At 42.2% G+C, this 15,226-nt stretch overlaps 1 protein-coding gene across 2 annotated transcripts in view; it reads right to left on the reverse strand.

Annotated features, from left to right (window-relative positions):
• B3GALNT2 (beta-1,3-N-acetylgalactosaminyltransferase 2) overlaps nucleotides 1–14,426 on the reverse strand; it is a 33,368-nt gene extending 18,942 nt beyond the window's left edge. The window contains exon 1 of one of the 2 annotated variants that reach the window (XM_027901324.1): nucleotides 14,312–14,426. In XM_027901324.1, coding sequence (XP_027757125.1) covers nucleotides 14,312–14,405 — 94 coding nt within the window. In that variant the 5' untranslated portion in view covers nucleotides 14,406–14,426. The remainder of the gene's footprint in view (nucleotides 1–14,311) is intronic. The other variant, XM_027901325.1, reaches the window with a different exon arrangement.
• Between the last annotated feature and the right edge of the window lie 800 nt (nucleotides 14,427–15,226).

Raw genomic sequence — 15,226 nt, forward strand, 5'->3', positions numbered from 1 at the left:
CTTTGAAGCTGACAGATGATTTTTTTAAACTGCTCACTAATCTAGGACCTCACAGCCCCTGCTACAAGAACTGCTGTTCCAAACCACACTAGACATCCATCTAAGCCTTATATCCCACCATCAGAGTGCACCATGCAGCAGAGAGGACTTGGCCTTGGCCTTGCTCTGCTCTGTGCTCAATCAGCATCAAGAGATTTCAGAACTTATTTTTTTTGCTTCAGGGCTATTTAGCTGTGACTCCCTAGTCCCAAAGCCCATTAAAACTACTCTGCAATTGATTCTCAAAACAAGAGCAGAAAAAGTACAGCTACGTTTCCACAGGTAGACCTTTCCCAGTCTATTTCTCACTAATGTAAGCATGCAAACAATGGTTTTCTAGAAGAAGATTAAGTTCCACAGTTATTTAAATGAATCTGTACTGAAATGTCTTCACAGGTCATTATGTAACCAAGAATCATCAACTCTCCAAGAGAGCAGAGATATACGAGACAGACTCGTGTTTATAAGACTACAACATTATAGCAAATTCCTGTGTGGTCACATAATTGCTTTTCACACATCCCTTTTTTTTTATCCTCTTCCTCTTTCATCCTTTGATTATTCTTCAGCCTCAAACGCAAGCCTTCCAATATAAAGCTCATAGGACTAATGTGCATGTAGATCATACATAAGATATTGTTTAAACTGATTTGTTTTTTAAGATATCACTTTTAATTAGAAGCAGAACCATTTCATTAAATCAAAATTAAAGAAAAATAAAACTAAGCATAAGTCTATGGGGTGACTTGACTCAGAATAGCATAAGTTGGCTTCAATCAATTAAAAAAAAATCTAAAAATAAGCTACTCAAATCAAATATACATATTTTTAACTAGTTTATATTTTAAAATGAGTGAAGCTTCTCTTTATGAATCATTCACATGGGAACAATGTTCATGTAACAGATGCTTCAGAATTAATATCCTACTGCTTCTAGAAAAGTGGTCTATATTCACAAAATTGTCTTCTCTGTCCCAAGGGTTATGTCCTTTTACTTTGAAAACTACTGAAAATGGGAAAAAAAATAAAGGTTAATTTCACAAAAATCTAATTAATCAGGTTTCTGCTTCCTATGGCAAAGCAGGGATAACACTAAACTTTCAGGAAAATAGATTCATGTGTCTCTCTGAACTAGCACTATTAGAAAAAAAAAAAGGGAGATAAAGAGAGAGGTACAGGGAAAAAATACTAAGGCTATTATTCATTTATAAGGATAATTCAGGCATTTGCATAAATATTCCGTGACGCAGCATGATTTAAAAGAAAATATTGCTGACCTCAAAGTCAATAATGACAATTTAGACAACCAATCAATACTTGCCACTGGGGACCAAACCTACTTATCTTAGATTCTATTTTTGTGCACTCTTAGGCCAAAATTTTAAAAGTTGGTAATAGGCTTAAAAAATACATACCATATTGCTTTCACCTTGAACTAGCTGTGCAAGGCAACTAAGACCTTAAATTTTCTGATTTCAAAGGCAAAAAAAGTGTACATTTTGTGGTTTGTGTAGAGGGTGAAACAAAAAAAGAAAGCTACACATCACATTCCACAATAAACCCTAAAAGTGTTGCGAACCGAAGGGAAACAAAAGGAGAAGCCTTTCCAGTTCAAGGTCACACTACCACTAGCTGCCTTGCTTTTGAATTTTTACTGACTTAAAGCTGCATTTCTGTTGCATTACTTAGCCCAAGACTTCCCAGTGGAACATGAGACAAATACACAGTGTCTATCCTACACTCTTAGCATCGGGGAAAAAAATGATTTCACTTTGCTGTTTTGTTTGAGGCTGTTAATCCACAGCAAAAGCCACAAAAACATGAAAGGAAGTGGCCCTCTCTCAGCTGCTGAGATCCATTTAATGCTGTACAGCAACTGCAAGGGGTACTTCTGTCAGCCTTAAGACTACTGAAGTTCAGTTTGCCAGAGCCTCATGTCACAATGTTAATAACCTCCTACTGAAGCTCTCTTGGGCTGCGATATTTGTAAGGCTCCCACACAATTCTCTGACATGTGACCATACATGTACTTTTATTAGTACAGGTTTTCACCTCAGCAGGAGCTTCAGTAAGCTTTCACAAGATTCTCACTCACCAATTCTCATATAAAGTTGGTGAAAATGCTGGTCTTTGGGACCTCCACCTGTCCGTCAAGCTTGATTGAGAACAGATCAAAGTTTGGGAGAAATGAAGGAAAAAGCAAACAAGCACCTATGTAAAGCACAAAGTTCTGTCTTTAAAAGACAAGGGAAAAGATGCAGAGGTGTATCTCCTGATGAGGTGGCCATGGAAAGAGGTCACTGTTGACATGCAGTCTGCTGACCCTATTCAAATTTTAACCACCTCAGCAGCAATCAACATCTCTTGAGATTTTTCAAAATCCCAAACTACAAAGAGGAACATGCACCTCTTCTTCCCGTGAGACTGATTCTCAAGTAAAATGTCAAGTTAAGCTGTAAATTATGTTTACTTCATTACGAGAAGATGAAAAGAGTGAGAGATCATTTAGCTTGATTTTGTCAACAAACATGGTCTTGCTGCACATCTCTCTATTGATGAGTCCCCTTCCAACTACTAAATTTGCCAGTCATTTCTTATTAAGTTTCACATAATATGCAGCGCACAAAGTGATTAAGCGTCCACATTTCATGCAACTGGACTGGAGAGAGAAAAGACTCGTTAGTGCCTGCACTGAGAAACACAGGAGTGTAGGCTGCACTGTCAGGCACCACAGCACCTCCACTGGAAACTGCTAAAATAAGTGAGGTCCACAGAAGTCTGGGCTTTGCATCTTCTGCTTCCCATGCAGCCTTTTTTTTCTGTGTGTGTGTGCATGAATAAATCAATGAAGTAGGCCAGGCAGAAGTTGTTTAGAATATTCTCAACTAATCCACTTCATAAGATAAGATTAAAAAGGAAAACTCCCTCTTCAAAATAAAAAAGCCCATACATTTCAGGGTTTTATCTCTGCCTATTCCTGAGACTTTGCAACCATAGTCCTGGTTTTTAATGCCTTTTTCTTCTCTGCTGCTTTGTGAAAGATCCAAAGAAAGAAAGGAATTAACCGAATATAAAGATTTGTATTCACAGAATGCTGACACACACAGAAAAAGAGCAAACCAAAGAGCAAAAGCAGCTCTTTCCTCTTACTAATCTACTTCACTTACAGTAATTTGCTACAGCTCATCTGCATTACATGTTTTGCTGCAAGTTGCGCAATATGACTCCTCTGCAGTACCTACTTTATACCAGAGCTAAAAATCGCCAAGATGTGCACCCCTAGTTTCTGCAGGAGCACAGTACTCCTTGGGGCATACAAGCTTTTAAACAAGCTCTACAGATTCAAAGAAGAAAATCTCTGCAGGCAGAGGTTTCTGTTTTGTTTGTTTGTTTTACATCAGCAGCATTCCCTTAAAGAAATAGGACAGCAGGGTTCTTCTGAATTGCTAAGTGACTGTAGTGATATTGCTGGGGTGATGGTACCCTGCCCTCCATTAATGATAAAGAACGTGCACATTTCTAGACAAAACTGGGAACAATGGCCAAAGCATCAGAAACAGAGACACGAAAGGAGCAAAGCAAACCCTTTTTGCAACACTGAACCTGATGTCCTTTTTTTTTTGTTTGTTTGTTTGTTTGTTTGTTTTTGTTTTTTTGTGAAAATGAGGGGTGTGGGTGTGGTGGGGCAGAGCACAGCACCTTTATCTGTTCAAAATTGGTTACCAATCCCTGATGCTATGGAAGAAAAGCCCGATGCCAGGGAAGGCTACTTGCTCTCTTCTGGCTGTTCTATTCAATGGCCAGTTTAGAGGACAACTGTTGAAAACCTTTATTCAGTCAACCCTGGAAGAACTTGTTCACTTTGCCCCAGTGCCAAACTACAAAAATACAACTCTGTTGCTGTTCATTGGTAGTTTGCAATGTCTCAGACATCAGTCCACAGAATAACTGCAAACTCTAAAAAAATTCCAATTCAGTTGGAGAATACCATCAGCTTTGTTTTGGATTATTTGTCAGTTATTTCAAGGCCATCAAAGGTTAGGGAACTGTTTTATGATGGTGATGGCCCATACATGAAAAACAATGTTATACTAAAAACTTGTAGATGAACAACTGTCATTTTAGGCAGAACTGCACATCTACTGCCAATGCAAACATGACCTGTTGATGGAAGGTTTCAATTTCCAAACCTACCACCTTGTAAGTCTTCACATGTCTAAAAAAAGATGAAATAACTTCATGACCAAGCATACTATTGCCTGATGGACAGGATTAACAGATTTCAGACAATATCTTTTCTTAAGGAAATCTCACATTTTGGCAAAATTTCTCCCTACAGAGCACAGCGTCACTCAGGGTTTGTTTCTACATTTTGATGCCAGTAGGCCAGTGCCTAAAGAATTATGGGACAACAGATGGCATGCAAGCAGACTCTAGAAAATTGTGGGGTTTAATCTGTTGCATAATTATTCACTAGTAAAAGACTGACTCTAACAAAACCAAAAGGGCCAAGTCTTAGCTGCCACACACCCCCAGAAATGTAACAGGAATAACGTCTTAAAGGGCATTACCATCAGGAAAGTAGCAGTAGATTACACAGAATGTGTGGGGCTTTCTGATTAGGCACTGTAACTGAAGGCCTACAGTGAGTAATTTCCTACTCAATAAGATTTGTGCCATCAATTAAAACACACAGTTAGCAATGAATCCACCTGGAGTGCTAAAAGTAGGTCTATCTGTTCCTTCTCAAGTTTATGAGGTCATTTTATAATTAGCATTTATCTAAGACTTTTACAAAAAATTAAGTAAAGCCTCCTACCCAATAACTTCTTGTGGATAGCACTTGTTGTAACTAGACAGACAAGGACTTCAATTAAAACTAAAAGTATGTTCTTGCACCAACCTTGCTCAGCAGTGTGAAATACAATCCCATTAACTGATGAACAAAAAGAAAGCAGGAAGCCATCAAAGTCAGGACACTAAAACAAAGTCCTTTGATCTCAGAACTTGATCCTATTTATTTTTTTCCAAATAAATAGGTGAGTACCGCCTACAAGAAGTGTACTCTATCTTCTGTAACACCACGGTAAAAGCGATAGTGAACACAGAGAAAATCAGAAGATTGCACAGGAAGAGGCACAACTGAGGGCCAAAGACGACTACAGGCCTTTCACAAGGGGTAGTAAAGAAAAAGGATTTATTACAGAAGGTATTTCCAATAGAGGAAGAAAAGTAGATGAAATGAGTGAATACCGGAACACTGCTTACATTTAAAGTCATCTGACCTACAGATAACAGAAATTATTTGTTTTCCAGAAATGGAAAGCCTATTTTACCAATAGAAATTAGAAGTACCTGAATTGCTCATCTTAAGAAAACACAGATGTAAAACAAAGACACCTCTGATCTCTGTCTCTATAGTTACATGCTGGAAATGTACCTGAATGAGGAGAAAGACCCCTTTAACTGAGAGGCTTACGAACTAGAGAGCATAAACCAGTTGCTAGTAAGCTTAGGCTAGACATGAGAAAAGGTTTTTAATCAGGGCAACAAGTTGCTGGAACAGCCTCTTCCTACGACTGCCAGGAATCCAAGTGACCAAACAAAAAGCCACCCCAACCCTTCACTAAGTAAATGTAGGCTGCCCAACTGCCATTTTAAAACACAGATTAAGGGCTTAACAGAAACAGTAAGCAGAATTGCAGAATTGATGACTGGAGATGTCTATTCCAATCTATGTTAGTGAGTCACTGAAGTCAAAGTAAATAATCACTAAAACAGGTTATCAACTTTTTCAGTAGATTTCCATTTTTGTGCGTGATGATTACTGAGAGAGGAATTAAACTTCTCAAAAAAACACAACTGCTGTTCACTCTGCCTTTGACCTCTCCTGGTAGCTAATTCTGTAACTGCTGAGACAGTACACAACTATTGAGACACATGGATACTATATATCAGAAATACCACAGAAAACACAAATAACGCATTTTTATGTCACAGCTATTGTAAAACACTGTCCCATGACAGGATTTATTTTTTATTCATACCAGGGATTCCAGGTGATAGGTAATACAGATCAGCTAGAGTAGTAAACAAGGGGGAAAAAAAAAAAATTACTCAATCAAGTGGAACAAGACTGGCTTTATCAGGCACCACCAGAATCCTCTTTAACAGTTTCAGATTCAACTAGCCTTTTAAAAATTGGAGACATTTCCTTCTCTTGTATACAAATTCACTAATGTTCCTAAAACACTCTGAATAATAGAAAAAATACAACACAGAAGACATCAGAGATAAAAGAGGTCCCTTAGCTCATCCTTCTTTCCTCTGCAAAGGCAGCCATACCTACAGCTTGTACATTTTGCAGTTCTTTGAAGGTTAAGAGACAGACTCTTCCTTAAATTATCATGCAAGACTCAAGCCTTCAAAGAGACAGTACATGTACCATATGGAGCATTTTCCTACAGATGTTATAAGTTCTCTTTTTATAGGAGGCATAGGTTTTTCTCTCCTCGGTGTGAATACATTATTCAATTGGTTACAATTAAATAATTCCAGCACAAATAAAACATACAATTGCTCTTTCAGCATTAAAAAAACCCCACTCTTTTTAAAAACCCTAGTTAACCTAACGCTATGCAATGCAACACCATTTTAGAGGAATAAACATAAATTCTGATAATAAGTGCTCAAAACAGGGAAACTCTGAAAAGCAAAGCTTCTCCCCTCTTTCCCCAGCTGTGGTGGTGCATTCCTTTCCCTCCTCAGGGCTGCTTTTTGACCTCAGAAATTCCCATTAGGCCTTGGCCTTTGTGTAACGAGTTGGGCAGTGAAGCGATCCTTGACCGGACAGGAAACAGGCCCACAGTGGTTAAGTTGGGGTGGCACTGACCACACCAGGAACTCCTGTTGCCTGTCCAAGGAGGGAATGAGAGCAGGAATAATCAGTTATCCCCTGACAGACCTGGAACATTCCTTACCTGAACTGTAGCCCGAGTGGAATGGTACCATTATTATTGGATTTCTGAAAATACCAGCAATTACCAACCTAGACTGCATCCAGGATGGAAATTTACAGATGACTAAATCCAAATATCTAACAACCCTAAAAACAGCAGTCCTGAGCGAGGCCCTTTGGCTCTCCTGGATCGCAGCAGGCTGCCACCAGCATCTCCCTGAGCAGGACTACTCTCGGAGCTCACAAACTCTCAACTTTGTGAAGTTCTGAGGATCGGCACTAAAAGTTCATGACGGGGCCTAGGCTGAAACTCTCCACTCCCAAAGGCCCAACCCTCGCCCACCAAAAAATGCCAAGATATTTGAAGTATTTCACTGAGTTCCAGGGGAATTTTTAACAGGTATACCTCTATAGATGTATACACATATTTCCTTGTATATAAATATATCTCTTTGTGCCAGTGTGCGTGCATGTGTAAACTGAATTAGATACCCTCTAGCCAGTATAGCATGAATGTTGCCATCTTGGATGTATAATGAAGTCACTATTGCAATTGTAGTAAATTCTATCACTTTGTATATCACTTTGTAAATGTTAAATAAGTCAGTGATTAAGTGCTGCAAAATCCTTTAGGTATTGATCCTTGATCAAGTCAGAGACTAAGATTGGATCTAGCTGCACCTCAGCTCCATCAGGAGCTTAAAAAAGCAAGGGGGTCCACTCTGAATCTTATGACTCAACAGGAAGGTCTCCCTTACCCTTTTGTGTCTTCAGTCCCCATGTAAATCATTCTAAATTCTAAATCGATTTTCCTCTATATGTTTCATCCATGTGGTAAGCAACAGAGTGAACCTTGCCATGGAACTTTGTTAAGTTGAACTTTTATGAATTCATATTAAGTCTATTGTCCTGGTTTTGGCTGGAATAGTTTGTTTGCTTTCTTCCCAGTAGCTGGTACAGTGATGTGTGTTGGATTCAGTATGAGAATAATGTTAATAACACACTGGTGTTTTAGTTGTTACTCAGTAGTGCTTACCCAAAGTGAAGGACTTGGTCTGCCAGTAAGCAGGTGCACAAAAAGCTGGGAATGAGCACAGCCAGGACGGCTGACTTCTTATCTGAATCCATCAGGTTTCTTTCTTCCTGATACCCCTCCCCGTATACCACTGCAGGGTTGGGGGGCAGTGGAATGAGCAAGTTGGCTGCATGGTGCTTAGTTGCCAGCTGGGGTTAAAACCAAGTGATACCTATTCTTGCTACTACCTTTGACAGTGATTCTTTAAGCAACCTAAACCACTCATTTGTGACAAACCGGTATAGTTGGCAGGCTAGCAAATTGTAGCATGGATAACTTAGGAAAGCATGGAATAAGTCTGAGTCCCCAGTTCTCAGAAGAACAGGCTTGTCATAACTGGTATGATTGTAAAGCTGTGGAAGGAGAGCTAAAGGTGGCCAGGGCCATATAAAGGATGGAAAAGGAATTATTTGCAAAATGCTAAGTATCTGGTTAAAAGCTGCTTATCAAGGTAGGATAAATAACAATAAAAAGGAACTGGACCTAAAGGAAGGAATAAAACTCATAAAAGGCCACTGAATTCACACTATCTCTGAAAACAGAATGGTTGCAAAATCAGTTAAAGAAGAAAAGGAGAAAAAAAAGGTTTGGAAGAAAAGATCAAAATGATGCTTATGCAGGTTCCCCATCCTCCTGACACTGTACAGATTCTTTGTTTCTCTCAGATTCCTCTAAATATGAGCCTAGACCCACTATTAAAGCAAACCACATTCTGATTCCCGTTGGCGCTCAACAACTGATAAAATTCCAAATTGATAAAGGAGCACAAATTTTCATATTAACACAACAGGATGCTGAGAAGCTGAGTCAACCTGGACAGCAAAGAGTTAAAATCACTGCGGTGAATGAAGTAAGTGTGATTTGTCAAACATCAAAAGTTATTTTACGGCTCCTGGGTGGGAAGCTCATGTAGTCTGCTTGCTCTGCAGTTAAAGACCACAATGGAACTATTTTGGGTTTTGACATTTTGAACATCCCAACCTGGTGCCTGACAGGCGGCGGCGTGTGATCCTTTGGTTCACATGTTGACCTGACAGAAATCGGGGGCTACAGAGCGTGGACATTGTGCAATCCCCACACTCCCCAATTCTAATTTACCGATGTACCACATTTCTGATGTACCCGATTTCTACTGCAGCATAAAATGGAACTTCTGAAGTAACAGCAGACTTAGAAAAATGGCACATTATTTCTAGAACTCACTTCCCATACAAGTCACCCATCTGGCCAGTCAGAAAATTAGATGGGAAGTGGCATCTAACAACTGATTATCCACTCTTAAATGCCAACACGGCCCCACTAACAGCTGCAGTCCCCAATATTGCAAATTTGACAGCTACACTACAAGCAGCCGCACACCCGAGAATGACTGTGTTAGGTGTGAAGGATATATTCTTTATGGTTCCCTTACAGAAGGAGGATAAAAAGAAATTTGTTTGTACTTAAGAAGGTACAGAATATACCTTTACCAGACTTCTACAGGATTAGGGTTAACGTTCATCCACGACTCCTCATCCCATGCTTGCTGAACCTTCACAGTCTCACTCCCTTAGAATGTGAAACTGTACAAATATATAGGTGATATTCCAACTGGAGGAAATTCCCTTGAAAAGATGGGGGAAGCTGCAGCAGCAGCTCAGCAAGCACTACACAAAGCGGAAGTTGAGATGGTACCTGAAAAATGTCAGGGACCAAGTAGAAAATTAAAGTTTTTAGGTACCGGGTGAACAGTGGGTAGTGTGGTGGTTCCTCCAGGTACCTTAAGAAAAAAGAACATTTGCACATGCCCCACCCTAAGGAACAGTTACAGCAGCTTATGGGTACTTTAGGGTACTGGTGGAAACATGTACCTGGATTTTCTATCATTGCTTGCCCACTGTACCCACTTTTACGAAAGGGAAAACCATGGAGATGGAACCCAGGACATGAAGAAGCAATCAAAACTCTAACACAGGAATTAAAGATATATCAATTATTCGGACCAGTAAAACCCCATGACCCTAAAATAGCTGAATAGGGTTTTGTTGAAAATGGTACTTACTGTAACCTATTTCAAACTGGCCCTGATGGACCCAAGAGACCTTTAATGTTCACCTTAACTGCATTTAGAGAGACAGAACAGGGACACTCTTGAGTGGGAAAAAGGACTTCTCTCTTTAGTCTGAGCAGTAAAACAAGTGGATAAAATACATCAGGAACAGCCTGTGCAAACCAGAGGACCACTGAATTTTGCTAGAAGCAATTCTAAATGGGACTGCTCCCCCACAAGGGCTTGCAAAAAAACCTGTAGTCAGAAAATGTTATACCTGCTTGACAGGAATTGCAGAGAAAATTAAATTAACCAAAGGACATACTAAACTTTCCAAATTTCAGATGCCTGCAAGTGCAGATCCATTAGTGTTACAAGAACATTTTAAATCCTCACCTCTATGAAACGACCAAAGAGAGATGTGACAGGCATCCTGGGAACAGGAAAGAGTGTTATATAGCACAGATGCCAAAGTTTTGGCAAATAAAATAAGCTCAGCAACAAGTAGTTTACACAAATTAGAACATACATCGCAATCTTATCTAGCAGCATTGGGAACTAACCAAAGGCTCTTACTGGATATATCACCCCTCCAATTAATTGTAAATGCACTAGGCGGAGCCCAAACCAATGTTTCTCAAGCTCTCTGTTTTACTGAGGCTCAACTGTGGGTTAAATTGACTGTGGCAGAAATTGCAACTGCAAGAGAAGGTGAGGAAGGCACCTTACTTATTGAAAAATCAAAAAATAATCTGGCATAATGCAACTAAATTGGAAAGAAAATTTCAATCTAAACTAGATGCCATTTCATTTATGACCCCACCAACAGTAAAACCACATCTGTTTCGACAACAGCCAATGCTACCATATACACTATATGTGCAACCACTGCGCTGGGATTAGATCACAATGGAAGTATCCTCTGTCATGGCCCAGCATGAATATCACAATGGAAGTATCCTCTATCGTGGCCCAGCAAAATGGGAACAAATAGGAAACTGTCGATGTTGATTGCATGTGTTGTACAAGAACAATAAGGATTTATTTGTGAAAGTAATACCATTAAGGCCAAGAAATTTGTTTTGACATTAAACAGAATGATTGTTATTTTGAAATATATCCCAGTGAAACCCCTAGAACTGTACTTGTTGGAAACTGATGTGTTTGTATAAGAATCCTTTCTGATTCTGTATTTACAGACAACACCACTTTTATAAACATGTAGTGATTATATAAACATTTGAGTGATTATATGTAAAAACATATAATGTTGGTAAAACTACAAATACAGATATTTGAGTGATTATATCTGATTATGGGATGCAACCTTAACTAGTCAACTCCTGTCACAACCAACCAATTGCTACCATCTAACACATAATATCAAGATTTACTACCTATGCCACTGGAATGATTCTTACCTTGGAGAAAAAACAAGAACACACAATGAATGACCTGTGTCACCTGCTAGAACACATCCAAAACAACAGACACAGAACTCTAATTACCATCCATCATGACACAGAGAAGACATACTATGTCCCAGAAAGAGTGAAGAAGGATGCAGAACACCGCAAGTGGAATACCTTATTCAGACGGTTACTGACAGCAACAAAAAATTTGAATCTAATGCTGCATCCAATTGCAGTTTTACTAATTTCTGTTCTATTTTGCTTGTTACTGAACGTTATTCTACTTGCTAGTGTGGAGGATAGCTAGATGGGTTGCACTGCTACAAAGACCTTTTTGCATATATATACTGCTTAATCACTTTTTGAAAAACCTTAAATAGGCCAACCAAAAATTTCCCTCAAGTTACAACTGAAATACAGCATTGATATGTTTATAGGCACAGAGGCAAGAGGCAATCCAATCACCACGCTTTGAGAGAAAGATGGACTGATTTTAGTCATGGGGTGGATTGCAGTGGTGCATTATCCCCGTCCTCCTCAATGTCCCTCTACACTCCGCAGTCTCAGGAATTCTCATTAACCCTCAGCCTTTGTGTAGTGAGTTGGGCAGTGAAATGTATCTTGGCACGGCCAAGGTGAGCGTGGCACCAACTGTACCAGAAATGACTGTCGCCTGACCAAGGTGGGGAACAAGAGCGAATCGCTCATCCCCTGACAGCCTTGGAATATTCTTTACCTGAACCACAGCCTGAGTGGAACGATACCACTGTTGTTGAATTTTTGAAAATTCAAGCAATTACTGACCCAGATGGTATTGAGGATGGGAATTTTTGAATGACTAAAGTCAAACATCTTGTGACCCTATAAACAGCAGTCCTGAGTGAGGCTCTTTGGCTCTCCCGGACTGCAGCAGCCTGCCACCAGCATCTCCCTGAGTGGGACGCCTCTCAGAGCTCACAAACCCTCAAATTTGCCAAGTTCAGAGGACCATCAAGGAAAGCTGATGATGGGGCCGGGGCCAAACTTTCCATTCCCCAAGGCTCAACCCTCGCCCATTAAGAAAAGTGAAGATATTCAACAGGTATACCTTTATACATCTGTGTACATATACCTCTATACATTTCTACATGTATATCCATAGATGTATCTTTGTGTCAGCGTGTGTGCATGTGTGAATTGAGTTAGATACCCTCTAGCGAGCAAAGCATTAATGTTGCCACATCAGATCTACAATTCAGTCATTGTTGTAATTACAGTAAATCCTGCTGAAGCACTCTGTAAATGTTAAATTAGTCAATGATTAAGTGCTGTTAAATCATTTAAATATAAACCATTGATCAAGGTGGAGACCAGGATTGGACTTAGCTGCACCTCAGCTCCATCAGGAGTCTAGAAAGCAAGGAGCCCCGCTCTGAACCTTGTGACTCAACCAGAGGGTCTCTCTTACCCTTTTGAGTCTCCGGTCTCCATGTAAATCATGCTAAGTCAATTCAATTTTCTTTTGGATGCTTCATCCACATAGTAAGCAACAATGCAAACCTTGCCATCGAAATTTGTTAAGTTGCACTTTTACAAATTTGTGTTACACCTACTTTTGCTAATACCTTTAACAGTGATTCTTTAAGTGACCTAAACCACTCTTCACAACACCAACTGAGAAACTTCTGGATTTTCTTCAGAAATGTTTGTTAGTGGAAAACACATTTATGCAGAAAAGATTCCACACTGCCACTTTCAACTCCAAACTAATGGTCTAAAGTTACAGAACTGCATCAGACTATTCAAACACACTTCAGGCTAGAAGTACAACAACTAGAATTCCCTTTATTTTTTAATTTAAGTGCAACCACTGATCATTTGATATGCAAGAGCCAGAATACAGACACAGAGACACTCATACAACTCTGCAGCCTTCAGACTGTGCAAATGCACTGATCTTGCTTCTTTCACATTTGCGTTATTAATTGCCACTGGAAATCAGCAAACTTTTCCTCACAGCTGTGTACAGTCTGCACAGCAAACAGGCACCAGTTGCAGAGTGTGGCTTCATTAGTGAACAGATTACTGGGTCACTAAACAGAGTTCTAAGCAGATCTGAAGCAAAAAGCCACCATCACATGTCACACATAAGACGATTTCTTAATGTTGTCAAAGAGCACCTGTGGGTAGCCGACAAAAGTTTCTGTTCCAACAGACTGTTTCCTCCAGGCATGAAGACTGCCTGCCTGAAAAGTACAACTCATTTTAGGAGGAGCACAACGTAAGCCCTCAGGGGTCTGATTTCACTTGTGCTGGATCACACCCGGTCCTATGAATAGCTTTGTGCAGCACAGGGGTTTTAAAGACCGCTGAGGCAAACACAGGGCGGTGCAAGGAGCTATTCCTAGGACCGGGAATGAAGCGACAAAAGGGAAATCGGTGGGAATTTCTACCCCACGTGCCTCTGTAGGAGCGGGAGGGCACCCCTGGTGCAGGAGGCGTTCGGGAGCGGGGGGTGCTGCCCCGCAGAGAGCGGCACTGCACCCTCCGCAGCCCCGCACCGCCACCGCGCCCGGCACCTCCGCTCCGGGCAGCGGAACCAGCGCTGCTCCCGCCGCCGCCCCACGGTACGAGCCGCTCCCTCCCGAGGAGCCCCCGCAGGCACTCCGGGAGCTGCTCCCGGAGGGATGCCCCGGCCACGGCATCCCTCCCCTCGCCCTGCCGGCCCCGACCTCTCCTCGCCAGGCTCCCGAGAAAGGTGGGGGAGCCCTGCCCGCCCGGGGTGCCCGGGCATCCCCCGCCGCCCGCTCCTCTCCTACCTGCCGGGTGGCTCCCGCGGCAGCTCAGCAGCAGCCAGAGGTGCAGCGCGACCCCGACCGCACAGGGGCACAGCAGCACCAGCCAGTTTCGCATTGGCCGCCGCCGCCGTAGCCGCCGGCCCCTTCCCCTCCGCGCCGGCCTCTCCCAGCGGCGCCGGGGCGACGGCCCGGCTCGGCCGCCCGCGGCTCCTCCCCGCTCGGCCGGGCCGGGCTCGGCTGCCCCGCGGCCGCCGGGAGCTGCAGTCCCGCCCCGGCCCGGGCGGGCGGCGGCGGCGCGGGCGGCGGCGGCGGCCGCCTACAGCCCCCACAATGCCGCGGGGCGCCGGGGAAGCGCGGCCGCAGCGCGCGGCTCACATGGCGGGGGAGCGCGGGGGCCGCGGAGCAGCGGCGGGGGCGGCGGCGCCGCCTCACCCTCACGGGCTGCGCTCGGCCGGGGGCAGTGGGGTGAGCCCGAAACCCTCCGGCTGTCCTGGGGCGCCCGCCGGGCAAGCCCTTCCCGCTTAAACGCTGTTCGATAATCCACTGAATGCCCCTTCGAGGAAATCGTTGTATCAGAAACAAAATAGCTTTCCAGAACAATCTTTCGTTAATCCAATAAAGAGAGGAGAGAGTGCTTCGCCTTGGTAAAGACCTGCTGTGACTCTTGTGAACTGTTTCTGAAGTATTTTATTCCAGAAAGGAACATGTTCTTTGACTGAAATTCCAGGGAGGATTTTAGACAAAGTGTCCTTAACTGCGACTGGATCACGACCAAGAATTCTTGTTCTTGCAGAAGTACGTTGTGGTATGTTAATAATCCGCGCTCAGCTTCAAATTTTACCTACAGCCACCACTCTGAGGAGTTGGGTACCTATGGACTGACCCACAGAGAGCATCGTCTGCAGAACACTGTTCTGGCTAGAAAGGTTTAAATAC

Source organism: Empidonax traillii, unplaced genomic scaffold, assembly GCF_003031625.1.
Source record: "Empidonax traillii isolate 1590-97213 ecotype Southwest subspecies unplaced genomic scaffold, ASM303162v1 scaffold773:size403244, whole genome shotgun sequence".
Classification (NCBI taxonomy): Eukaryota; Metazoa; Chordata; class Aves; order Passeriformes; family Tyrannidae; genus Empidonax; species Empidonax traillii.